Source organism: Vipera ursinii (genome assembly GCF_947247035.1).
Source record: "Vipera ursinii genome assembly, chromosome: 1".
Classification (NCBI taxonomy): domain Eukaryota; kingdom Metazoa; phylum Chordata; class Lepidosauria; order Squamata; family Viperidae; genus Vipera; species Vipera ursinii.
In genome coordinates, this window is record NC_139512.1 from 349,956,792 (window position 1) to 349,982,825 (window position 26,034).

Sequence of the window (26,034 nt, forward strand, 5' to 3'; positions counted from 1 at the left end):
GCACAATAGACGCCTTTATGCAGGCGCCAAAAAAAAAGCGTCAGTGAGCTAATCTTCTCCCTTGACAAGTGTCATTCACAGGCCGGCTGCTAGAGTCAGAATTCAATGAGGTTGATATTTCCCAAGCTTTGGCCTCAGGTGCATTTCCTCTCCCTCTTCTGCCCCTTCCCCCTTTTCAGCTGACAACAGATTTTCTTCACCGTGGGTATTTGCGGGAATATTTCTCGGAACTGGGTGCAAAACAGAGAGAGGGAAGGGGTCAATTGAGGGCAAGCTGCTATAACTGCATGCATTTTCCTCCTGATTTTTTTGGGGTGTGTGTGTGTGAGAAGCGGGTGTCCTCTTTTTTTTTTTAATAAATTGGACACTTTCTTGTGATATAGCCAGGAAAAAGGTTCCCTGTTCTGAAATCTGCTAAGCTGGTCCGCCTAGATCAGTGATGTCTTAACGCTGATGATAAATGTTCTGCAGCGTTCCCAACTGGAGCTTTCCAGAGTTTAACCAGGAGAAATTAATTGTGGTGTTTGCTGCATTGCAAAGCCGAGGCTAAATAACCCTGGTGTTCCAGCCCCTTCTGGTGATACTAGCTGTGGGAAGTCAGCCCCCCAGAGAAAGAAATATTCAAAGGGCAGAAAAATATTTTTTTCTCAAAGGATCTTAAAGAGGCAGAAAAGCATGCCCAGTTTTCTTAATAGTCCTAAGTCTCCCTCCCCCAAGCAGAAACCAGCTCTATAGAAGTACAGATGTAAATAATCCACGAAGGTTGAAGGCCCCCAGCTAGAAGATTAAGAAGACAAAGACACCTAAAATCTACGCACCCCACCCAAACTCTAAGACAGGACGTAATAGGATTAACCCACAGATGCCAAAGGGACACAGGTCAAAGTACATGACACAGGAAGTTGTTCTTGTTGTTAGTTGCGAAGTCGTGTCCGACCCATCGCGACCCTATGGACAACGTTCCTCCAGGCCTTCCTGTCCTCTACCATCTTCTGGAGTCCATTTAAGCTCATGCCTACTGCTTCAGTGACTCCATCCAGCCACCTCCTTCTCTGTCGTCCCCTTCTTCTCTTGCCCTCAACCTTTCCCAGCATTAGGCTCTTCTCCAGTGAGTCCTTCCTTCTCATTAGGTGGCCAAAGTATTTGAGTTTCAACTTCAGGATCTGGCCTTCTAAAGAGCAGTCAGGGTTGGTCTCCTCTAGGACTGACCGGTTTGAAGTACAAAGCCTCAAACAGGAACAGGAAACAACCTCAAGAGCCCCAGAGAGTATAAAAACCCACTCGCTCCCCACATGTGCTCTCTCCTTTTTTTACAGAGCCATCTTCCTGTCTGGCTCTCCTCTTCAATAAACTGCAACCTTCTTTGTAAAGCAGTCATCATGTTTATTCCCGGCTTGGACTGAACCACGATGAAGACTTTTCCTTCAACATAGCAATTGGAGAGAATATATTTTTGCAGTACAAGTAGTCCTCAACTTGGAATCATTTGTTTAGCAACCGCTTGAAGTTACAACGGCCCTGAAAAGAGTGACTTACCACTGTTGCTCACAGTTACGATCCTTGCAGCATCATGTGATCGAAATCCAGGCGCTTGGCAACCGGGACGTAGTTACAATGTTTGCAGTGTCCTAGGGTTCTGCAATCCCCATTTGTGACCTTCTCAGGCAGCTTCCAGCAAGCAAAGTCAATGGGAAGAAGCTGGATTCACTTAACGACCGCTTCACTTTAACAGCGGCAGTGATTCACCTAACCACAGTAAAAATTGGGCATGCCTCTCTTAACAGTCGCCTTGCTTAGCAATGGAAGTTCTGGTCCCAACCGTGTGCATAAATCGAGGACTACCTGTAGCAAGGGAGACAGGTAGAATGTATATCTTTGGCCAGAGTTTGGAGTTCACATTACTTTTACTTTTCTTGATGATCATTCTTTTTATTTCATGAGGCAATGAAATTTTTGTCTCCTGCAATTTATTTTGCACTAATAAATGCTCCTGGAAGCGTATGTTAGTTTATCAGATGAGAATTTTGTGCCTGCTTGCCCTGTATTTAAAAAAAGGATCCAGTAGTGTCAGAGAACTATCTACATTTTTAGCAGTTCTAGGGCTTACTAATCTTAGCAATAGATTAGGGGTCTCCAACCTTGGCAACTTTAAGACCTGTGGACTTCGAGTTGAGGTCCACAAGTCTTAAAGTTGCCAAGGTTGGGAACCCCAGCAATAGATCATGCACCTGACTGCAAGGAACCGCTATCCTAGGTCTGGTCTTTCTTTTCTAATAGATCAGCCTGGGATCCAGACTGCAGAGACCAGTCTGTGGTGAAAATCCTCGAGGAAGTTCTTTTAAATCCCTAAAAACTCCTTTGCATCATTCATTGATTTGATGATACCAAGACCCACGCAGAATAGACTTTTAAATTAAAGTTGGAAACCTGGGAATTATAGTTTATAGAGATGGCGATTCTATCCCCCCCCCTGCAGTCATTCATTAGTCTGCCTTTTAAATTTCTATCTACAGATTTTGAGTCTCACTGTGTCACAAAGGGCTGGCATCTGAACTGTTGTTGTTATTATTATTATTTATTCAATACTGATTCATTATTCTCAGCATGACGTTGTGCAGTAGCCCTCTGCCACTACTGACACCCTCTGAGGATTCTTTTATTATCCAAAAATGAAAAACATGTTTTAAGTTTCACTCCTCCGACTTTAGTGAATTGACTGTCCGTTGGGCAACATCTGGGCTCATTACGCTTGTAGAGGAAAAAATATATGGTGATTTCTGCAAAATGAATAAGTAAATAAAAAAAATAACCAGAAAAACTACTAAGATTCTCCTCCTCCATCGATCCCTTTCCACACACACAGTGATCTTTGGAACAAGGCATCTTCTAGGACCCTGGGGTGGGGGGAGCCAGAATTGCAGTTAAAAGTTAGCAAATGCCATAAATAAAACAATTAATAGCAGATGGGCCGGCCAGTCGTTTGCAGCAGGCCTCATCAAGGTGCTAAGACGCCTGCCATATTCTTTAAAGTTTTCCATATTCCAGCTGATCAGTGGGTGGATTCCCACTGTCATTCAGCTCTTGCACAGCTCAAAATTGATCTCTTTCTGCAACAGGACTTCTCACCTGGCCCTCTGGCAGATGCAGAAAACTCTGGATGACAGAAGTATATATTATCTAGCCCCGGTCCCTGTTGCCGCTAACTCCTTTCTGCAATTCCGAGCTGGATAATGAAGAAATATTACTCCCCTGTTCTTGTCTTGCTCTTTCATTTGATTCCTTGCCAGGTGATTTTTTCCAAGTCTGTATTTACTCTGCTTTTCTCTTTCCTTGCACTTAAGACGGTTGAGCTGATGCCGTAAAGGAATTGTCTCTTTAGGCTTCCCCCTTTATTCACCCACCTGCTTTCTTGTTTACACCACTAGCTTTGGCAGCTGGCCGCTGTAAACTGTAATAAAATGACTTTTTAAATATATATATATATGAAGAAATGTGACCAGGCATGCTGGCCATAATAATATTAAAGCTGGCGTCAATTAATTTTTGCCTTTCCTCAATAAACGAGCTCCCATTCCATCCATTAATAACTAAAAAAAAAGCAGCAAGAAAAGTTGACACGCTTTTAATTTATTTTCTCAACTTGCCTGGTCATATCCCTCCCTGTTTCTAATGCTGGTGGGAATTGCAAGTGGCTTTCGCACAGTCAATGCATAGATTGGTGTGAATCAATACGGCTCTGCTTTATTCACACTCCCCCATAATCAGGAGGAGAATGTTAGTTAGTGAGCTATCTAGCACCTGAGGCTGTCAAAACTGCCTAAGAATAATCATGCAAAGTCCGACATGGAGCAAGGGATGTTGGGGAGCAGAGATGGGAAGCTCAGGAGAATTATGTTCTGTGACATTGAAAAGAAGGTTGCAAAACAAACAGTAATCGGTAAGAGAAAATCCAGTCCAAGACCTCTCTGTATCTAGGTTGCTCCAAATTCTTAATTCTGCAGCCTTTCTACACCATTCAACGTTGCAGAGGTACAGTATCTATAGACAAAAGAGGAACGTTAGGCTCTTTTAGTTAGTTATTTTTGCCAGATTACAGGTAGTCTTCGATTTAGGGTCCACGGTTAGGACCAGAATTTCCACTGCTAAACAAGATGGTTAAATGAGTTCTGCTTGAATGTGCGACTTTTTTCCCCGACAGTTGAGGAAATCACTGCAATTATTAAGCGAATCACACAATTGTTAAGCAAACCCGACTTCCCCCATTGACTTTGCTCCTTGGAATTTGCCTGGGAAGGTCCCATATAAATGGCAATCACATGGATGTGTGAGATGCTGCAACTGTCATAAATATATTCCGGTTTCTAAGTGCTCAGATTTTGATCAAGCGACAGGTGGGGATATTGTAACAGTTTAAAATGCAAGGACCTGTTATATATTACTTTTTTCAGTACCATTGTATCTTTGAGTGCTTGCTAAATGAATCAAGAGCTACTTGCAAAGGGTAATAATAATAATAATTTATTAACAACAACAACAACAACAACAATCCTAATCCTAATAATAATTTAAGGAGATACCTGGTTGATACCTAGGATGCTGGCAGCAACCCGTGTCAACCACTAGTGCCAGTCAATTTGAGTGTTCAGTTGACTGAGTTCCATGTTTTATGAATAAAAGTTTAATAATTATAATAATAATAATAACAACAACAACAGCAATAATAATAACAATAATAATATAACAATAATAATAATAGTTGGAAGGGACCTTGGAGATCATCTAGTCCAACCCCCTGCTCAAATAAATAGCTGTCCAGTCTCTTCTTCAAAACTTCCAGTGTTGGAGCATTCACCGCTTCTGGAGGCAGGTTGTTCCACTGGTTAATTGTTCTAACTGTCAGGAAGTTTCTCCTTAGTTCTAGGTTGCTTCTCTCCTTCACTAGTTTCCATCCGTTGCTTCTTGTCCTCCCTTCAGGTGCTTTGGAGAATAGCTTGACTCCCTCTTCTTTGTATTATTATTTCCTGTATGAAACATATATGGTATCCAACTCCAGCAACTCTGAGCAGTTCTGATACCAGGGCAAAATCCCCTCCACTTCTTCTGTTTTTCCATTGGAAAACAAAACCAATTAGGTTCTTTGGAATTAAAAAAAAGCTAAAATTTACTACAGCTTTTTTTTTTAAAAAAATCAGTTTCTTCCTATTGTAATATCTTCATGAAATAATCACAATTTTATGTTAATAACTTTGTGTTTCTTAAAAATTATTTGGAATGATAAAACTCCTAGAATGGGAAATTAAATGAAAATTTTCAGTTTGAAATTGTGTAATAGAACATTTTGCAAGAATTCCAGATTAAACTGTAGAAGAAGAACCGGGGTGGTGGTGGAGGGTGGTGGAGGAAGGGGAGTCAAAAGAGTGATCAGCCTAGAATTCCTATGTAGCCACAAGGGAGCTAAGTTCATCCCCTTGAATTCCATTGATCCCTATCTAATTCCAAACAGGTGCTAACTGTTAGTTGGGAAGATTCCTATGCATAGGCATGATTAGCAATATTCACTTTAATTAGACCATCACATGTGAACTTGGTCTTTTGCACCTGATACCAACTGAATACTTTCTATTATCAAGCATAACCAATATAAACTTTTACATTCCTTAGTATCAGCAGCAACAGCAGTGATCAATAATTTAGAATCATATGCTAATGACAGTTTTGAATCTGAATAAAAGATAATATCACTCTAATCAAAATAAAAGAGTTTATAACTCTAATTTGAATATCATTCAAGATTTTTTTTAAAAAAAAACTTTTCAACTCGTGTCTTTTTGTGGATTTTATCAGCTCCTTCCAATCTTGAGCTACTCAGTCTTCCCTCATCTTTCAACTTATTCTTTCTTCCTTTATATATTTGATACATTTAACTTTTAGATCCACATTCTTTATCACATCATGCATTTTAATGTCTGCGGCAAAAAACACAGCATTTTCTGCATACCAAAATATAGACACATTCATAGCCTAACTTAGTGTTTTTCAGACTTGGCAACTTAGGGATGTGTAGACTTCAACTCCCAGAATTCCCCAGCTAGCATGCTGGGGGTTTTTTTTTGTTACTGTTGTTCAGTCACTAAGTGGTGTCTGATTTTGCAACACCAGGACCCCCTCTCCTCCACTGTCTCCTGGAGTTTGGCCAAATTCATGTTCATTGCATCAATGACACCATCTATCTATCTCATCTCATCCTCTGCTGTCCCTTGCTTCTTTTGCCTTCAGTAACATGCTGGCTTACTTAAACATTTATTCATAAATACATAAACAGTTGAAGGGACATCATACATACTAGTTTTTCTCCATACTCATTCCTTAAACATTCCCTTTCTTCTCAGACATGTTTGATCTCTTACTGCTCTTACTATATTCAGCAACTAAGATTCAACTGCAAATGTGTACCGAATGTTCCATAAACCAAGCATATTCATTTCATCATGTATTTTCTGTAAATCATCAGACACACAATAAATTGTCTTTCTCACACCTATACCTTTCTCAATGACCAATTAAAGAGCAAAAATCTGATCTACTTACAGCACTCCTTATCTGGCATAAAGCTGCAGCACAAATTATGCTCAATGTCACCTTTCATACTGTTTCAATCAGAATTCTGTTCAGCCACTTTTCCATGCACCCTTAACTTGTCACTAATATATACACATTGTAGATTTTTGCATTCACTCTTCTTAATATTTCCTAGGTATAGAGAAGGAGTAGCCTAATCAGAATGGATGCGGCCTTCATCCATAAGCATAACACTCCCTAAAAATGCCACATCCATATTGTGATGTTTTGCCAGTTGCACCATCTGTGGCAACCTTGCTATGTTTCAGCATTATCATAGCAGTTAAGATTTTCCTTTTGTGAAGATCTTTTAATTGATAGATTCATTCATTCATTCTGTGCCATCAACTGAGCGTCAGCCACATATTCTCCAGGATGAACTGCCCCAACTTCGTCCTTCAAGTCTTCTAACATTGTACGCATCACTGTTACAATAGAGTCTATCCAACTTACTGTTAGTCATCTTCTTCTTCTCTTTCCTTCCATCATTCCCAGCATTATAGACTTCCAAAGATAAGTCCAAAATATCCTAGTTGATTCTGGTCATTTATGCCTTGAATGAGAATTCTGAATTGATTTCTTGTATGATCCACAGTGACTTAAAAGTCATACGGTCTGTGAGGAGCCGCAAAGTAAATCTTTGTTGAGCTACCAAATATAACATTTAAAGAAAATGGTTCCAAGGTCTTAGCAAGGTGATACAGCTTGATTAATCATATAAAACTAAAGTGTCTACTGAAAAATTATCCCCCTTGAATCTAGTGGGATCTAGTGCCATGTGTATGATTTGCGAGCTATAGTAATAACAAAGAATAATGGAGAAAAGAGGAAAAAGGGAGTAAGATTAAATATAAAGAGACTGAACTAATGATAACAGGCATAGTAGCCAGCCTTAGAACTAACAGTGAAGATTTGGAAGTGGTGGATAGTTCCTGCCTTTTAAAATCAACTAAAGATATCAGCAGTCAAGAAATATGCCACAAATTAGCACTTGGTAGATTAATCAAGAAGACCTTGCAAAAGATGTTCTAAGGCTAGAAAGTGTCTGTAACTACAAAAATCCGAATTGTGCAGTGCGTGGTTTTTCCTGTGACCTTATAGGGAAATTAAAGTTCAGCTTTGAAGAAGCAGCATAAGAAGAAGGTTGACACTTCTGACTTTCAGGTTGGTGAAGACTCCCAAGAATACTATGAACAGCCAAGAAAACCATAAGTGGGTCATCAAATAAATCAGCCCAAAATTCTGAAGAAAATCAATTTCTGTGGTTGCTAATAGTCAACACTGACTTGATGGTATGTAATCAAATCAGTGCCTTGCAAACAGTTGCTTAATCTTGCAATAAAAGGAGCTGTATCATGAATTGTGGGTGGTCCATTAGCAAAACAAACAGAAAAAACGATATGTTATTTTCCATGGCGAGGAACATACAAGAATTATAGCTCCTGGTACATAAATTCTATTAGAGCTTCCTCTTTTGAATTATACATATCACTTAAATCAATAAGAGCCTAAGGAATTGCCATTTTCTAGGACTGCTGCCGACAGGATCCTTTTTGGTGACAACAGGATATTAGGAGACTGGGTTGATAAATTGCAGGATATTACATTAGCAGCCAAATTATCATACTACATCAAAGAAAGAAAAAGGCAAACGTATGGAAGACTGATCTGCTTTTATTAATTTTTGTAAGGGTCTGTGTCAGCTTTTCCCAACTCAGTGCCCTCCCAAATATTCTCACAAAAGGCTATCTGGCAAATCTTGAAACCAGCACAATAGGGAAAGCTGTTTTGTAGATAATCCCAAAGGTGCTTTTTCACAAGGCAACTGGATTTTGTTTGTTTTTTTCTCTTTGAAGATGTTTCACTTCTCATCCAAGAAGCTTCTTTAGCTCTGACTGGATGCTGTTTTATAGTTAGTCTTCAACGTACTACCACAGTTGGGACTAAAATGTCAGCCCCCCCCCAAAAAAATATGAGGTAGCATTGAGTTGTGTCCAATCTACATAGCCTTTATTGCCAAGGTCATTAAGCGAATCACAGAGTTGTTAAGTGAATCCGGCTTGCCCCATTGACTTTGCTTGTCAGAAGCCGGCTGGGAAGGCTGCAGTGGGAGATCACGTGGTCCTGGGTTGCTGCAACTATGGTAAATATATGCCGGTTGCCAAGCGCCAAAATTTTAATCACATGACTTCATAAATGGTCATAAGTCGAGGACTACCTATACTTCCATATATGCAGTGTATTATGTATTATATTTACAACTGCAAATGATAATCCTTTTTTAAAGCCACACTGAAACCCATTTCCTGAGTATTGGTTAACAACAACAACAACAACAACAACAACAACAACAACAATAATAATAATAATAATAATAATAATAATAATAATAATAATAATAAAATTGGAAGGGACCTTGGAGGTCATCTAGTCCAACCCCCTGCTCAGGAGGAAACCCTATACCATTTCAGACAAATGGCTGTCCAGTCTCTTCTTAAAAACTTCCAGTGTTGGAGCATTCACAGCTTCTGGAGGCAGGTTGTTCCACTGGTTAATTGTTCTCACTGTCAGGAAGTTTCTCCTTAGTTCTAGGTTGCTTCTCTCTTTGTTTAGTTTCCATCCGTTGCTTCTTGTCCTGCCTTCAGGTGCTTTGCAGAATAGCTTGACTCCCTTTTCTTTGGGGCAGCCCCTGAGATATTGGAAGACTGTTAACGGGTCCCCCCCTCGTCCTTCTCTTTGTTAAACTAGACATACCCAATTCCAGCAGCCGTTCCATATATGTTTTAGCCTCCAGTCCCCTGATCATCTTTGTTGCTCTTCTCTGTATTCTTTCCAGAGTCTCAACATCTTTTTTATATCATGGTGACCAAAACTGGATGCAGAATTCCAAGTCTGGCCTTACCAAGGCATTGTAAAGTGGTATTAACACTTCACGTGATCTTGATTCTCTCCCTTTGTTAATGCAGCCTAGCACCATGTTGGCTTTTTTTGGCAGCTGCAGCACACTGCATTTCATGGAGGGAATCTAAACTTCTTGATATTTTGTGAGAAAATAAGCTTTGATTTAATATGCACTGCAAAATTTATGTCAGTTTAGCCATTCGTAAAAACCTTTACTGGGCTCACAGAGCTGCTTCACAATTCTTTTTTCCTTTCCATCTGTCAGGAAGTGTTTTGTTTTCTTAGTGATTGCCCATCTAGATGGTGCATGTAGGACAGCCTGCTTGGAAAAAAATCACTTTCCCTGCTGAATCTGATGCTTCTCAGGGTGACAAAGCTCTTAGTATCACTGAATCTTCCCTTCTGTCCCAACCAAGTAAGAACGCTCACATGCCAAGATTTCCTGGGGCAGCTAGTGTTATCATGCAGAAGCAAGCACTGACCAGAAAAAGCATTCAGTCTTTTCCTGAAAGCCACGGGATGAATTATGCCCTACTGCTAGGCTGAGACAACCCAAAACAGAATAACAGAATTGGAAGGGATCTTGGAGGTCTTCTAGTCCAATCCTTTGCTCAACATATAGGAGACCCTATAAGTTTCTGGAAAAGGGACGCGGTGGCTCAGTGGGTTAGGACGCTGAGCTTGTCGATCAGAAGGTCGGCAGTTTGGTGGGTCGAATCCTGAGTGCCGCATAGCAGAGTGAGCGCCTGCTACTCGTCCCAGCTTCTGCCAACCTAGCAGTTCGAAAGCACGTAAAAATGCAAGTAGAAAAATAGGGACCACTGCGGTGGGAAGGTAACAGCGTTCCGTGCGCCTTTGGCGTCTAGTCATGTCGGCCACATGACCATGGAGACATCCTCGGTTGAGCGCTGGCTCTTCTGCTTTGAAACGGAGATGAGCACCGGCCCCTATAGTTGGAAACGACTAGCACACATGTGCGGGGGAACCTTTACCTTTACCTTTATATGTTTCTGGACAAAACGTCCAACGTCTTCTTAAAAACCTCCACTGATGGTGCACCTATAACTTCTGAAGGCAAGCAGTTCCACTGATTAATTATACTCACTGTTAGAAAATTTCTCCTTAGTTCCAGGCTGCTTCTCTCTTTGATTAGTTTCCCTTCGTTGCTTCTTGTCCTGCCTTCAGGTGCTTTGGAGAATAGCTTGACTCCCTCTTTTTTTAGGGCAGCCCCTGAGATATTGGAAGACTGTTATCAAGTCCCCCCTCGTCCTTCTCTTTGTTAAACTAGACCTACCCAATTCCAGCAATGGTTCCTTATATGTTTTAGCCTCCAGTCCCCTAATAATCTTTGTTGCTCTTCTCTGCACTCTTTCCAGAGTCGCTACATCTTTTTTATAATATGGTGACCAAAACTGGATGCCGTATTCCAAGTGTGGTTTTACCAAGGCATTATAAAATAGTACCATCACTTCACATGAACTTGATTCTGTCCCCCTGTTAATGCAGCCTAGGATTAAACAAGAATAAACAAGCCTAGGATAAGACAAGATTTTCCAGTATGATTCTGTAGGCAAGAATTCAAACGCCATCTTCCTTTTTGCATGACTTGTGCCTGTGGAAAGTTTAATGCAAAGTATAGAAACAGGGACATGGTGGCTCAGTGGGTTAGGATGCTGAGCTTGTCGATCAGATGATCGGCGGTTTGGTGGGTTGAATCCCGAGTGCCGCGTAACAGAGTGAGTGCCTGTTACTCGTCCCAGCTTCTGCCAACCTAGCAGTTCAAAAGCACGTAAAAATGCAAGTAGAAAAATAGGGACCGCTACGGTGGGAAGGTAACAGCGTTCCGTGCGCCTTTGGCGTCTAGTCATGCCGGCCACATGACCACGGAGACGTCCTCGGACAAGCGCTAGCTCTTCGGCTTTGAAACGGAGATGAGCACTGGCCCTTAGAGTTGGAAACGACTAGCACGCATGTGCGGGGGTACCTTCACCTTAATAGAAATAGCATGGCAGGAATTATTCAGCTAAGTCCATTTTTCATATTTCTTCTAACCCCTGGCAGGGGTTGATCTCGATAGCACTGATCTGCTGCTAAGATGCCAGGCTGGCTAGAATCTGGGGGAGATGAAATCCATCACATCAGGAAGGCTCCAGATTGGTATACAGGTAATCCTCAAGTTACCACCACAGTTGAGTCCAAAATTTATGTTGCTAAGTGAAATATTTCTAAGTGAGGTTTGGCCCATTTGACAATTTTTCGTGCCACAGTTGTCAAGTGAACCATTGCATTTGTTAAATTAGTAACAGGCTTGTTAAGTGAACCTAGATTCCCCACTGGCTTTGCTTGTTGGAAGATCGCAAAAGGTGATTGATCACATGACCTCGGGACACTGCAACAACATCATAAATACATGCCGATTGCCAAGCCTCTGAATTCTGATCATGTGACCACAGGGGATGCTGCAACGGTTGTAAGTGTAAAAACGTTTATAAGTCACTTTTTTCAGTGCCATTGTAACTTTGAACGGTCAGTTATGAGCTATGGTGAATTGAGGTCTACCTGTAATTTGCACTACAGGTAGTCCTAGGCCAGGGGTAGGCAACCTGGGCTCTTTTATGACTCGTGGACTTCAACTCCCAGCCATGCTGAGGAGGAAGGGAAAGGTTTCCATGCTGAGCCATGCCGGCTTAGGAATTCTGGAAGTTGAAGTCCACGAGTCATAAAAGAGCCAAGGTTGCTTACCCCTGTCCGAGACCCACATTCATTCATTTAATGGCTGTTCAAAGTTATAATGACACTGGAAAAAGTGACTTATGACCGGCCCTCGCACTTATAACCACCTCAGCATCCCCATGGTCATGTGATCAACATTCAAGAGCTTGGCAATTGGCATGTACCAGGTAGTCCTTGACTTACAACCATTAGTTTAGTGACCGTTCAATTACCATGGCGCTGAAAAAAAGTGACCTATGACAGTTTTTCATACTTATGACCATTGCAGTTGCCCCATAGTCACGTGATCAAACTTCAGACTTTTGGCAAGTGGCATGTACTTATGATGGTTGCAGTGTCCCTAAATCGTATGATCTCCTTTTGTAACCTTCCGACAAGCTAAGTCAATGAGGGAAGCCAGATTCACTTAACCGTGTTACTGTTCTGTACCAGCCTGCTACCGGCCCTGCAGAAAAGGCAGGGACAACCCCTTTACAAATGGCAAGAGGCTGGAATTAAGCCTGCCAAATTTATTAACATAAAACAGCAAAACAAGACACCAACCATGAAACAGGAACTAATCAAGCGGTTGCCTTCAGCAAACCAGCCCTCCCACGCATTCCCCTTTTATACAGTTCAGGGCGTGGCTTCTCTCTGCCTCCTTCCGAGGTGCCCCATTGCCTTCCTCTGTTTACTCCTGATTGACTGCCTCCTGCGTCAGGCGTCCTTGAACAGGGCCAGCTGTGGGTCATCTTCATCCACGCTGTCAGGCTCACACAGCTGGGTCTCCGTCGTGACCAGGTGGGAGGGGCCTGGCTGAGGGCTCTCATCAGCAAGATCTCCAACCCCCTCAGCAAGCTCTTCAACACCCCCCTCCTCCTCTGAGTCGTCCGACCCAACTGCCGAACCCACAGGCTGACCCTGAATCACAACAGTTACAGAGTTAATAGGGGGAAGCTGGATTTGCTTAATTGCCGCAGGATTCATTCAACAACTGCAGTGGTGTGTTGAAGAACAGTGGCCAAATACATTAAAATCTGGTGCGCTTTGCTTAGTAGTGAAAATTCTGTTCCCAATTATAGTTGTAAGTCGAGGACTACCCATATCAATATTGTGACACGTCTCTTTTAAAACGGAATTTCTTTTCTAAATTTTAAATATTTGGAGCATGAAAAGAAAAGCAGGGGTGGTGGGGTGGGTGTTTCCAATTAATGGATCTCCATTGTCTACCACGCGTGTTTACTTGTGTTCACAGAGCGAAAGAACATTCTGTCAATATAGTTCAGTCACTGGTGTGTGCGCGCACACATAAATCGCAGAGCCTTCACTCTGGTATTTCATAGCTGTGGTGTCATCAGATCCATATTTCAGTTAACCTAACACGGGGTCCCTTCAGCAGCAAATGCAAGCATGAAATATAGCTTGGGGGAGGGAATCAGAGAGTGGGGGGTAGGGGGAAGCCCACCAAAAAACAGCCTGCAGAAGCGTAATTTTTTCCAAGCAATTGGGGCTTGGCACTGCTGTCACGCCTTGTTAATTTTATTTATGGCATCTACCAATTTTTGTATTGTTTTAATCATGTACAATACAATCATGTACAGTCATCCTGACCCTGTTGGGGCTGCTGACAAATAGACACATGGGCATGAATGTGCCTGTGGTAAATGGACTGGCTTACCTGGGCAACTTTCTCAGGTGTAGAGGACGAATTCTTCGCTCGGTTTTGGGTTGAGAAGTAGCAGTGATGTGATGTGGGGTGCATAATCCAGAAAACAACCCTCTGAAATCAGAAATCTGATTCTGGTTCTGATAATTGAATAGGGTGTGTTTATGGAAATGGCTACTATTTACTTTCTTTATATAAACAAAAAGTTGAGATTATAATCTTTGTTATGTAATTTACTCCAATGAAAATAGCTGGAATTCACTGCTTTTTAAAATTCTCTTTTCCATTATTCCCTGTACCTTTTTTCCTTGTTGTCTTTATTTTCATTTGTATTTTATATAAAGAAAAAAAATATTTAATAAAATTGGGAGGGAGGGAAGGAAGGAAGGAAGGAAGGAAGGAAGGAAGGAAGGAAGGAATGAAGGAAGGAAGGAAGGAAGTAAAATGTTCTGATTTCCCTGGATCCCAGCCAAAGGGCTGGTTTCACTCTGCTGGCAGTGGAGAATGTGAGCTGTAGTCCTGCCCACATAAAGGGCTGCTCAAAAAAACGCTGCCTGTTTTTACAGCCTGGGGTGATGGGTATTAGCATCTCTTTTGTCCACTTTTCTGTGTGAAAAGACTGAATTTCAAAAGTCTGCTTGAAAGATCCAAACTATTTCATTTCCAAAAGCATTTTTGCTTGCATTTCTTTTTTTTTTTTTTTTTAAAAATGGGACTCAACCTCTCCCCACCGCCTCCCCCAGTCATTCACCTTTTAGGGGAAATTCACCGTTCTGTTTGTGCCCCCCTGTATTTCATTTTTTCCCTTTTTTTTCCTCCAAAAAGATTATTCAAATATGTATCTCATTTTTATTCACCTGAATAAAAGGGGGGGGGGAACAGCCTGTTTGACTCTGCTAAATGCGCTTATCTCTTAAATAGAGCTTGTTAGCTTCCAATAATACCTTCATCCAAGAGGACGCAGTATAATTTCATTTTAAAAAATGCACACTCCTTGACAACCAGATTCCCATTTATCTCACCATTTTAAACCGCCTCTTTTGTTTTGTATTAATCTTTCCTGCATGCTTTTAGAAATGGATGGGGTTTTTTTTGTTTTTGTTGTTGTTTCTTTGTACCACCCATAAAAAGTAATTGTCTGCTTAATCCAAAATTGCTTTAAGACTTGAGGTTATTTAAAAATGGTGCATATTCATTATCTTAACTAATGGGGTATGGAGAAGAAATACTTCCCCTCCTCCTTTCCTCCCTCCCTCCCTCCATCCTTCCTTCCTTCCTCCCCTCCTCTCTTTTCCATGTGCTTCTATTTCTCTCCTCTCATCTCCTCTGCTCCCCTTCTCCTCTCCTCTCCTCTTTTTGGAAGGAACTGGATAAATTTTTCTCTCTGCTTTTTTAAATTCCCTGTGTTCCAGGTAATAATCCTTTGGTTTCTCTATAGAAAAGTCTTCCAATGAACGGTTGTGCTTTGTTGGCAACATGTTTAAAATATCGGAGATGTACAAGATTTTAAATTAGCCAATCCTGATTACATTTTTTTTAAAAAAACCTGCATTTCCAGCGAATTCTCCTTCGTATGCCAATGGTTAAATGTCTAGAATACCAGGATGTTCTCCAGCAGCACAATGTCTTGCCAAGTTCCTGCTGGTAACCTTTCAGTCATCAGCACTTCCTTTGTGCTAAGCTGAGAACTAAACATTCTTTACTCAGGGATAAGCCATCCTTGGGGACGGAAACCCTTGAGAACAATCAAGTAACAGCTCATACAAGGATGATTGCGACTTGAGTACCCTTCAACAGGCAAAACTCAGGAGAGAGTGTTCTAGGTGCAAAGACCAAAACCAAGGGCTGTCCCTAATTAAATAGGAATAGCTAGAGCAGGGGTGTCAAACACAAGGCCCGGGGGCCGGATCCGGCCCGCGAAGTGGTTTCATGCGGCCCACGAAGCCATCCTGGAAACAGTGAGGGGAACGGCCCCCACTGCCTTGGCCCTGGCCGAGAGACCCTCCTTCTGCCAGAGACCCTCAGATCTGTCCCACTCCTGTCCGGGCCCCCATAGGCACCCTTGATGCGAACGATGTAGAGCTGGCCATGCCCACCCACTAGGCCTAGGGTGGGCAACCTTGGCTCTTTTATGACTCAGGGACTCCAACTCCCAGAATTCCTGAGTCAGCTATGCTGACTCAGGAATTCTGGGAGTTGGAGTCCCTGAGTCATAAAAGAGCCAAGGTTGCCTACCCCTGCACTAGGCCATACGCACTCTAGCCACGCCCACCCAGTAGGCCACACCCACCCTGGCCACACCCACCCGGCCCCTTGAGGGCAACCGCAATGCTGATGCGGCCCTCAATGAAATTGAGTTTGACACCCCTGAGCTAGAGGAAAACCCATCCCTGCTTCCCATTTTACTTGAAATTGGGATGATTCAGGCAAACCCCTGTATTTATTTGTTCCAAGGGGAATTCTAACTCCTTTTTTTTACTAATTTTATTGGTTTTCTAATATGACATTCACATATTTGAAAAGCAGAGTGGTGGCTGGGTAGTAGTTATTCAATTACATACAGATACCATTAATACAGATTTCAGATTGCTACCACAAACATTTCCTCTCTTTTTCCCTTCATATGTACTGTCTATTTGTGAATTTAAAGACAAGTTTTATCCTATCAATCACATAAAAAATAACTTTCTTACATATATCCATAGTTTTTAATTTACACATATTCTAGTTGTTTTAACATACAATCTTTCAGACAATCAATGACCTAAGAAATTTTTTCAATTTTAATTTCCACTAACATTTAGATTTAACATTTGATATTTATCATTCCCAAGATTTTTAATATACTCCCAATTCATCTATCACCATTTCTCACAAAATCTAATATTCAAAATACACATCCCATTAACTTAACTTCTCACCCTCTATGTCAACAAATTAAGGATACAGTATGATATCCTTCCTTTTTGCTAATTTTCACTTTTGTTTTTTAAGTAGTAAAGCTCTTTTCTGAGAAATCCCTCTTTGCTTTGCCTTACTGGCAGATGAAGGAAGGGGAGGTGGTCAAAACTGAAACTCTCTGATGCATTATTTGCTAATGAGTTACTAATGATGAAGATGTTTCAGGCAGTCAATCAATTAATGACTTGCAGAAGTGGACTTTCTAAAACTTGGGCAAAAATCTGGGTCCCTGTGGCATGCAGTACCAATCATACTCATAATGACTTAATATTGTCCCCAAGTTCCAGGCATAGCATACTTAATCAACTAAATCCACCTGGAAACAACCAGCGGACAATTAGGGAGCAAATAAACAGCGTGGTTGAGAGAGTAAAGACAGACAGCCCGCTGAGAAAAAGGAAAGTGGTACACTTAGCAATAGCACTTAGACTTATATACCGCTTAATCGTGCCTTATAGCGCTCTCTGAGCAGTTTACAGAGTCAGCATATTGCCCCTAACCATCTGGGATCTCACTTTACCAATTTCAGAAGGACGGAAGGCTGAGTTAACCTTGAGCCGGTCAGGATCGAACTGCTGGCAGTGAGCAGAGTTAGCCTGCATTCTACTGCATTCTAATCACTGCACCATCACAGATCTTTTAGACGAGAGCTACTGAGATCAGCATCCTGCAGTTGTGCAATCCATTTTAGGTGTGATGATGATGTTATCCATTCAGTCAAGTTTGACTTTGGCAATTCTATGGGCCAAGTCTGTCCACGTCTTCTGATCTTGCACTGCTTCTTTGAGTTTTTCTATGCTCTGGCTGGCGTCAGCTTTGATGGTGTCCAGCCACCGTGTTCTTTGGCAGCCTGGTTTCCTTTTATGCTAACTCTTCCAAACATAATAGCTTTCTCCAGTAAATTCCCCCACGTGACATGGCCAAAGTAAGAAAGATGCAATTTCGTGATTATGCCTTCCAGTGGCGTGTCCGGTTCATTTTTGTTATAGTCAGATTCAAACGGGAAAGTCAACCAGCATAAGCCATGGACTTCATAGCCACTCATCAAAAACAATTGATGTTAGAAAGGAAAAACTTCAGATGTTGTTTGAAATGTACTTAAAATATCTGCTTGGGTTGTGCTGTGTTTTGGGCTCCAAAAGACAGCCAAGATGTTTCAGAGGAGTCGTGTAAGTGGCACCTCCTTAAAGCAATCACACCTTTTCCAAGGATTGTGTCTGCGATGCAGTCCTAAAGAAAAATGCATAATAGTTGTTAAGGAATGACAAAGAGGATCCTGCATTTTCATAAAGTCGGCTTGTGCCTCCTTACCTGCCTAGTTTGAGGCTTCCAACTCCCAAGGGGAAAAACCCTTACAGGTAATCCTCGACTTAAGGTTATTTACTGACCGTTCAAAGTTACAGCGGCACTGAAAACCGTTTTTCACTCAACCACTGCAGCACCTCCATGGTCATGCAATCAAAATTCAGACACTTGGCAACTGATTCATATTTATGATGGTTTCGGTGTCCCAAGGTCAAGCGATCCCCTGTGGCGACCTTCTGACAAGCAAAGTCAATGTGGGTAGCCAGATTCACTTAAAACAATCACGTTACTAACTGAACAACTGCAGTGATTCACCTCACAACCGTGGCAAGAAAAGTTGTAAAGTGGGGCCAAATTCACTTAAGCATATGTCTCCCTTAGCAACCTAAATTTTGGGCTCAGTTGTGGTCGTAAGTCGAGGACTACCTGTACAAGCATCTGGAACAGACAAATCCAGTGCATCAAAGGAAAACTGACAGAGGCTCGACCGCCACCTTTAACCCCAAGTCCAGGAGCAGAGCCAGTTTTCAGAGGCTTGTAGAACAGCTGCAGGGTGGGAGCTGTGCGGATTTCCAGAGGGCTGCTATTCCAGAGGGCAGGCACGACGACAGAGAAGTCTCAGTTGATCACGCTAGACCGGCGGACATTTGGCAATGTTGTGTAATCCAAGTCACATCTCCTAACCGGGTCTCCGTGCGCCAGTGAGCCTGGAAAGCAGTTGGCCCTAGATACGCCTGAATTTCTGAAACTGACTAGGTCCCACGCCATTCCCATATGAGCGGGAACATCATGGTTTAGGAATTTGGAAAGTATAAATTTGCATCACTCTGTGGATGATGTTCTCCATTTGTAATTCTGCCCGCTGCTTTGATGTCTGTGAGATGTTCCTCTGCTCCGTGCAGATGGTTGGGGGACACGAGTGCAAATGATGTGGATCACATCACCATTGACTAAATGTTAATTTCCCGAGCCTGCAGTTGCTGCGCGGAGCAAAGGTTTTGGCGTCTGCTGAGTGTAGAATTCCTTTCCTGTTAATAGCTGCCAGATCTCTGTGGTCTATTTTGGGAATCAGATTCTGTTCAATCGGTTTACTCGGTAGAGCCGTCACTTTTATTTTAATGGATTTCTATATTTATTCATCCGTTGAGCAGGTGCCAGAAACGTGACAGTCAATTCCCCATCCCAGAGAGATGTGTGATAATCATTAAACTACGTGGAGCTTGCTGTTAAAAAAGAAAGAAAGAAATCAGTTCAGTTTTTGCCCAGAAGAGTGAAAAAGTAGACAGGTAAACATAGTATATAGCTAAAGGGCAGACAGCAGGCATCAAATGGCCTTAAAGTGGCCCAAATCAGAAGCTCGTTTGAAGCTGCCTGTGCTGAACAGATGAGAGGCCTGCAACGTTCCCAGATCCTTGAAGGCCTCCGGATATCCTGATGAGGTATTAGAGGAAGTAATTCAGGAAGAAAGGGACAAATAACCACCTCTGGATCTTGGCTGACCTCATAGAGCTGCTGCAACACTGAGGGCACGTAGATCCAAAAAGCGTTGATAATACCGACTGCTTTCCAGGGAGAGCAATGTGGGTTTCTTTTAACCCTTCTCAACAACGGCCACGTTCCTTTGATGCTTCCTTCTTTTATCATGGGCTTGCTCAGAGCTCCCTCCAGTGCATTTGCAAAAAAGCTTGGGAAATTCACCTTCTTCCTGGCGAGATAGATAGTGGATTTACTCCAGGGTTTCTCAAGCTTTGGCAGTTGGAAGATGGGTGGACTTCAACTCCCAGAATTCTGGGAGGGGAATTCTGGGAGTTGAAGTCCACACATCTTCCAACTGCCAAGCTTGAGGAACATTGGATTAGTCAATTAAATTTTTAGCATGGCCACCAGGACACTAATTAGTTACAGATGAAAACAATTAAACCTGGGTACAGGTAGCCCTTGTCTCACAACGATTTACTTAGTAACCGTTTGAAGTTACAATGGCCCTGAAAAATGTCACTTACAACCGGTGCTCGTACTTATGACCATGGCAGCATCCTCACGGTCCTGTGATCAAAATTTGGGCACTTGGCAACTGGCATGAATTTAAGATGGCTGCAGAGCATCCCAAGGTCACATGATTGCCATTTGCAACCTTCCCAGCTGGCTTCCGACAAACAAAATCAATGCGGGAAACCAGATCAGCTTAATGACTGTGTGATTCAGTTAACAACTGCACTGATTCGCATAACAATTTGTCAAATTGGGCCTGACTCCCTTATCAGCCACCGTGTTTAACAATGGAAAAGTCTGGTGCCAATTGTGGTTGTAATTTGAGGGTTTTCCTGTATAGGGGCGGGGTGGGTGGGCTGGGTGGGTTATGCAACTATAAAGGAAGAAAGTTAATATTTAAAAAAAAACCTCCAGAGATGGATTGTGCATATAAAGATCTAACATTTCTTTCAGTAGAGAGACTAAAGAAGAATGCATGCCTTGTGCACATGTCTCTAAGGGTAATGGCACTTACCTTACAAGATGGGTGGCAAATAAATTTTATAAATAAATAGCAGAAATGAAGACCTGTCAAGGTGAAATCTTGAGATATTTCAGAATGGTGATAATGGAGAACTACAAAGGTGGCACAAAGGTGGTATTTATCTGGAAAGTCCCCATGAGCTATGAAGCTGGGAACCAGACTTTGATTGGGAGATTGTCCAGTCCATGTTCTAGAGTCTAGACTATTTATGATTATCTGTTTCATTCATTGCCCTTTTCTACCCATTCGTTAATGAGATCTTCCTAATAGGGAAATTCTCATTGGGTCTAACTCTTCTGAAAGACTGTAGAGCAGGGATGTCCAACCCTGGCAAATTGAAGAATTGTGGACTTTAACTCCCAAAATTCCCCAGCCAGCATCAATCAAAGCATGACTGGCTAGGGAATTCTGGGAGTTGAAGTCCACAAGTCTAAAAGTTACCAAAGTTGGGTACCCTTTCTGCGGAGCTTCCTGAACAAGAAGGAGTATGGTTGTTACTCAGAATCTGTCAGGCACAACAGATTTTTTATGCCCTCTTAATTTCAGGTTTAATATATCCTACTTAAAGTAACTATTTAAATGTATAGGGATAATATCTGATAGTGTTGGAGGTAGGGAATAGAAAAGTATGCCTTATTTTCATCTCTATAGCCTCTTGTTGATTGTAATCCATATTCATCTTAAAGATTTTTTCTTCTTCTTAAAAATGTGACCTCTCCCCCTCCCCCCCCCCCCGAAAAAAAGGAAAAAAGAAATCCACCGTGGAAAAAAATGCATTGTCAATACATGTTTGTTCTGGTGATATATTCAACGTGCCTCAAAGTAATTTATTTTTCGAGCAATCCAAAAAAGAAGTCTAACCTTATTTACCATCTCTCTCTGTCTTCTCAATAGGATTCGGCTTTGTAACTTTTGAGAACGAAGACGTGGTGGAAAAAGTCTGCGAAATTCATTTTCATGAAATCAATAATAAAATGGTAAGTTTTCCCAGCCGGAGCTCTAATTTTTGAGGAAGCGGGGCCTTTTTTTAAAAAAAATAATAAATCTCTGGCCGATGAGAGTTGCTCTTGAGAGGACGGTTTGAGTTGTGAACCCAACCACGTCAAGCAAGCCTTCGCCCACTGATACTTAGTCCACAGAGCTGTGTTTTGGGCCTCTGCTTTCCCATAGAATGGAGAGTTTCCATATGCTTTGGAGCCTGTCCCTCCTACACTACTGCCCCTTTTCACCCTTCAGAAGCGTGCTGGAATACCAAAGTGCCTTTTCAATGACATTCCTAGCGTGTGCACAAGTGTGATAGGTTCTCTTATGTTCTTCCACAACTGCCTGGTGCAGATAATCATTGTTGCCGAATGCGCTTTGAATGGCAGCTATTCTTTCAACCAAATGCAAATGGATATAAATAGCACAAGATTAAGCATTTATTTGAGGTGGGTGAAGATTTCAAACAAAAACGCTTGAAGTCTCAGAAGACTGATGCCTCGTGCTTCAGGAACATATCCAAGGGAGGTGGAGTGTTCTCCTGGGAAGGAGTGTAGCTCAAGTGATGGAGCCCACACCGAACCGAGTGACAGCCTCAGAGTTTATCTTCTTGCCTCTCTAGCTTAAAAAGGAAACAAGGATGGAGTCTGAAGCCCTTGAAAGTTGTTGAGTTAGATTAGGCAGTCTCATAGTCGGATACGGTATGAGGAAGCCTGCTAGTACAATGTACATCCGTGTTTCTCAGCCCTGGCAAGGGGAATTCTGGGAGTTTAAAGTGGCCAAGGTTAAGAAACTGGGTATTGTTGTGATTCAGGGTCAGCCTGTGGGTTCGGCAGTTGGGTCGGATGACTCAGAGGAGGAGAAGGGGGGTGTTGAAGAGCTTGCTGAGGGGGTTGAAGATCTTGCTGATGAGAGCCCTCAGCCAGGCCCCTCCCACTTGGTCACCACGGAGACCCAGCTGTGTGAGCCTGACAGCATGGATGAAGATGACCCACAGCTGGCCCTGTTCAAGGACGCCCGACGCAGGAGGCAGTCAATCAGGAGTAAACAGAGGAAGGCAATGGGGCTTCTCGGAAGGAGGCAGAGAGAAGCCACGCCCTGAACTCTATATAAGGGGAATGTGTGGGGAGGGCTGGTTTGCTGAAGGCAACCGCTTGGATAGTTCGTGTTTCTTAAAGCTCCTGTTTCTTGGTTCGTGTCTTGTTTGTTTTTGTAGCTATAAATTTGGCAGGCGTAATTCCAGCCTCTTGCCGTTTGTAAAGGGGTTGTCCCTGCCTTTTCTGCAGGGCCGGTAGCAGGCTGGTACAGAACAGGTATGCAGTACAGTCAAGTGGAACAAAACTAGCATGAAATAGTAGAAAACCTGGATTGTTGGGCAGTAAGTAATCTATGGTGTGAGAATGAGCAAGCAAGGAATCTTGCAATTTTGTTTATGAAATGCAGGAGTGCTGAATGCTATGGCTGTAGAGTATAGATCCAGCAATGTCACAGTATCTCTTGTGAGGCTGATCTAGTGACTGTGGCATGATCTGTTGGAAATAGCAGTGCTGAATTCAAATGGAAGACCAAAGCCACAAGTGAAATGAGTTTATGATCAGATTTTCGACTTGAGCATTCCTGTTGGCTAATATACAGGTAGTCCTCAACTTTATGACACAATTGAGCCCCAAATTTATGTTGCTAAGCAACAGTTAAATGAGTTGTGTCCCATTCTACGACCTTCCTTACCACGGTTGTTAAGTGAATCACTTGCAGTTATAGCAGCCTGCTTGTTAAGTGCATCTGACTTCCCCATTGACTTTGCTTGTCAGGTCACAAAAGGTGGTCCCATGACTCCAGGAACTGAAACTGTCATAAATATGAGCCAGTTGCTAGGCGTCCAAATTTTCATCATGTGACCATAAGTCACTTTTTTTCAGTACCATTGTAGCTTCAAATGGACACTAAATGAATGGTTGTAAGTCTAGGACTACCTGTACTTAAGAATAGTTCATGTTTAAGAATGAAAGTAGAATCAGGCTATCTGATTGTTCTCAAATCTGATTTCTTCAGAACCATTCGTTTCTTTTTATTTGTGTGTGCACTTGTCCTTTGGTGGTGAAAATTTGATGTGTCGTTATCCTCCTGAAGTCAGCAAGTGTTAATTTTTCACTAGACCTGGTTTTTTTTCAACGTATGTTATTATCTGAAACCAATGAACATAAGGAAAAATATGCATATGTGTATCAGGGTTAGCAGTATAATCTAACATAAAATAATTAATTTAATTTAATTTAATTTAATTTATTGAGATTTATATACCGCCCTTCTCCCAAAGGGACTCAGGGCGGTTTACAGGGCATAAATATAAATAACAATATAAACATTACAAACATTAAAAAACAATTAAATCAGTGCCCAAGTTAAAACAAGAATAAAACAAGCCAATAAAAACCCATGTACCCCCATCAGGCTAGACCCGCTAGTTCAAATAAATGGGTCTTCAACCCGCGACGGAAGGATCGGAGGTCTGATGTCGTCCGGAGCTCCACCGGCAGTTGGTTCCACAAAGCCGGGGCACCCACAGAGAAGGCCCTCCCCCTGGGGGCCACCAGTCGACACTCCCTGACAGGAGGCACCCTGAGGAGGCCCTCTCTGTGGGCGCGCACAGGGCGGAGGGGAATCGACGCCGGCAGCAGGTGGTCCTCGAGGTATCGCGGACCCATGCCATGTAGGGACTTAAAGATCATAACCAAAACCTTGAACCTTGAATGGTAGATAGTTCCCAAAATTGTAAACAGAACAGCTGCAAATAATTTGATGGTGCTTCTCAAAAACTTTTTTTCCCCTTGCCTTGAAAAAGGAAACAAATTCAGCTGTTGACAAACAATGCATGTCAACCATCCAACACATATCAACAAACAGGCATAGTTTTCACCTTCCAGTTTATGTAATAATGCTTTTTATCTAAGCTTCATGAACCCAGAGTCCCCAATTCTTGATGTTTAGATAAATTCCAAATTAAAATATATGGCAATTGATCCCCCCAGTATTTGTTTAAAAATGCTATTGATGTCCCTTCTAACGTGACAATAATAATCCAGTTTTTGAATTGCATCAACTTCTAAGGAAACATCATAAAATGATACTATAAATATGGTCTTTTCAATGCAACCTCTACAAGCAGGGCAATTTTAAAAAAATTCTCTGATGTAATTAAAGCTGATTCAGTCAACAAGATTTCAAACATTAAAGAAAAAAAATATTGTGAGGCTACAATTTTAGAGGTAACCTCTGCAATGCATCTTGGAATGGCCCCTTATGAACCTGCAATCAGATATTGGCATAACACAGAGAAGAATTTTAATTAGCATGAAGCTTGATATGTTTTGTACATTTGGAGTATTTTGTTTGAAGTGAGGGACAAACGAGCACATCAGAAGGAGAATTGAGTTGTGCTGAGGAAAGGCAATCTACTTCTTGGAAAAATGGAATGTCCTTAAGAAATCTGTTGCTAAATTGATCTGGAAGCTAGCTAAAGAGACCCTGTGGTTAGAGCACAAGGCCTGGATTTGCATTTCTGCTTGAAATAAAATTCATTAGCAAGTTCCTGGTCCAGTTATCTCTACATCACAGGACTTGCCATTCATAACCAGCATTTCTCAGTCTCAGCGACTTGGACTTCAAATGCCAGAATTCCCCAAGCCACTGGCTGGCTGGGGAATTTTGGGGGTTGAAGCCCATATATCTTAAAGTTTCCAAGGTTGAGAAACACTGATTATAACCATAGGCTCCCTGGAGAATGGGCAGGGTACAAATAAATATAATAAAGCCAATGTTTTTCTCAAATTTTAAGGGGGTCAACCTATTTTCCAAAGCACTAGAAGGCAAGAAAAAAAGCAATGGCTGGAAACTGAACAAAGAGAGAAGTAACGAAGAACTAGGAATCTAGAAATTTCCTAACAGGGCGAACAATTAACCAGTGGAACAGCTTGCTTTCAGAAGCTGTGGCTGCTCCACCACTGGAAGCTTTTAAGAAGAGATGGGACAGCCATTTGTCTAAACGGTGGCTGATGCTTTACAGCAATTGCAGAGTTGATCCAATGCAACAATGCATCAGGAAGATTAGTTAACCCATTCCTGTATTTTAACCAATATAGTACCTTTAACATTTCCAGCTAAATAACATTTCCTTTTTGCTTTCCCAAATGTGTTTCCAGTCTTTCATATATATTGGTCTGATCTCTGTTCCCAACTTTTAATTTAATAATGGATTTTTTCTTTTAAGCTGGATAAGATCAAAAGTCTCCTTAGCATATGCCATACGCCAATTCAATATTTGACTTGCTAATATTTCACTGAGCTCTGAAGTAATATCCTTCATATTGTTCCTTTC

The 26,034-nt window shown here is 41.9% G+C and overlaps 1 protein-coding gene across 8 annotated transcripts in view; it reads left to right on the forward strand.

Moving 5' to 3' along the window:
* Positions 1-26,034, forward strand: part of MSI2 (musashi RNA binding protein 2) — a 594,728-nt gene that overhangs the window by 450,524 nt on the left and 118,170 nt on the right. For all 8 annotated transcript variants that reach the window (XM_083379763.1, XM_083379764.1, XM_083379767.1 and 5 more), the window contains exon 8: positions 21,573-21,655. In XM_083379763.1, the coding sequence (XP_083235889.1) occupies positions 21,573-21,655 (83 nt within the window). The remainder of the gene's footprint in view (positions 1-21,572; positions 21,656-26,034) is intronic.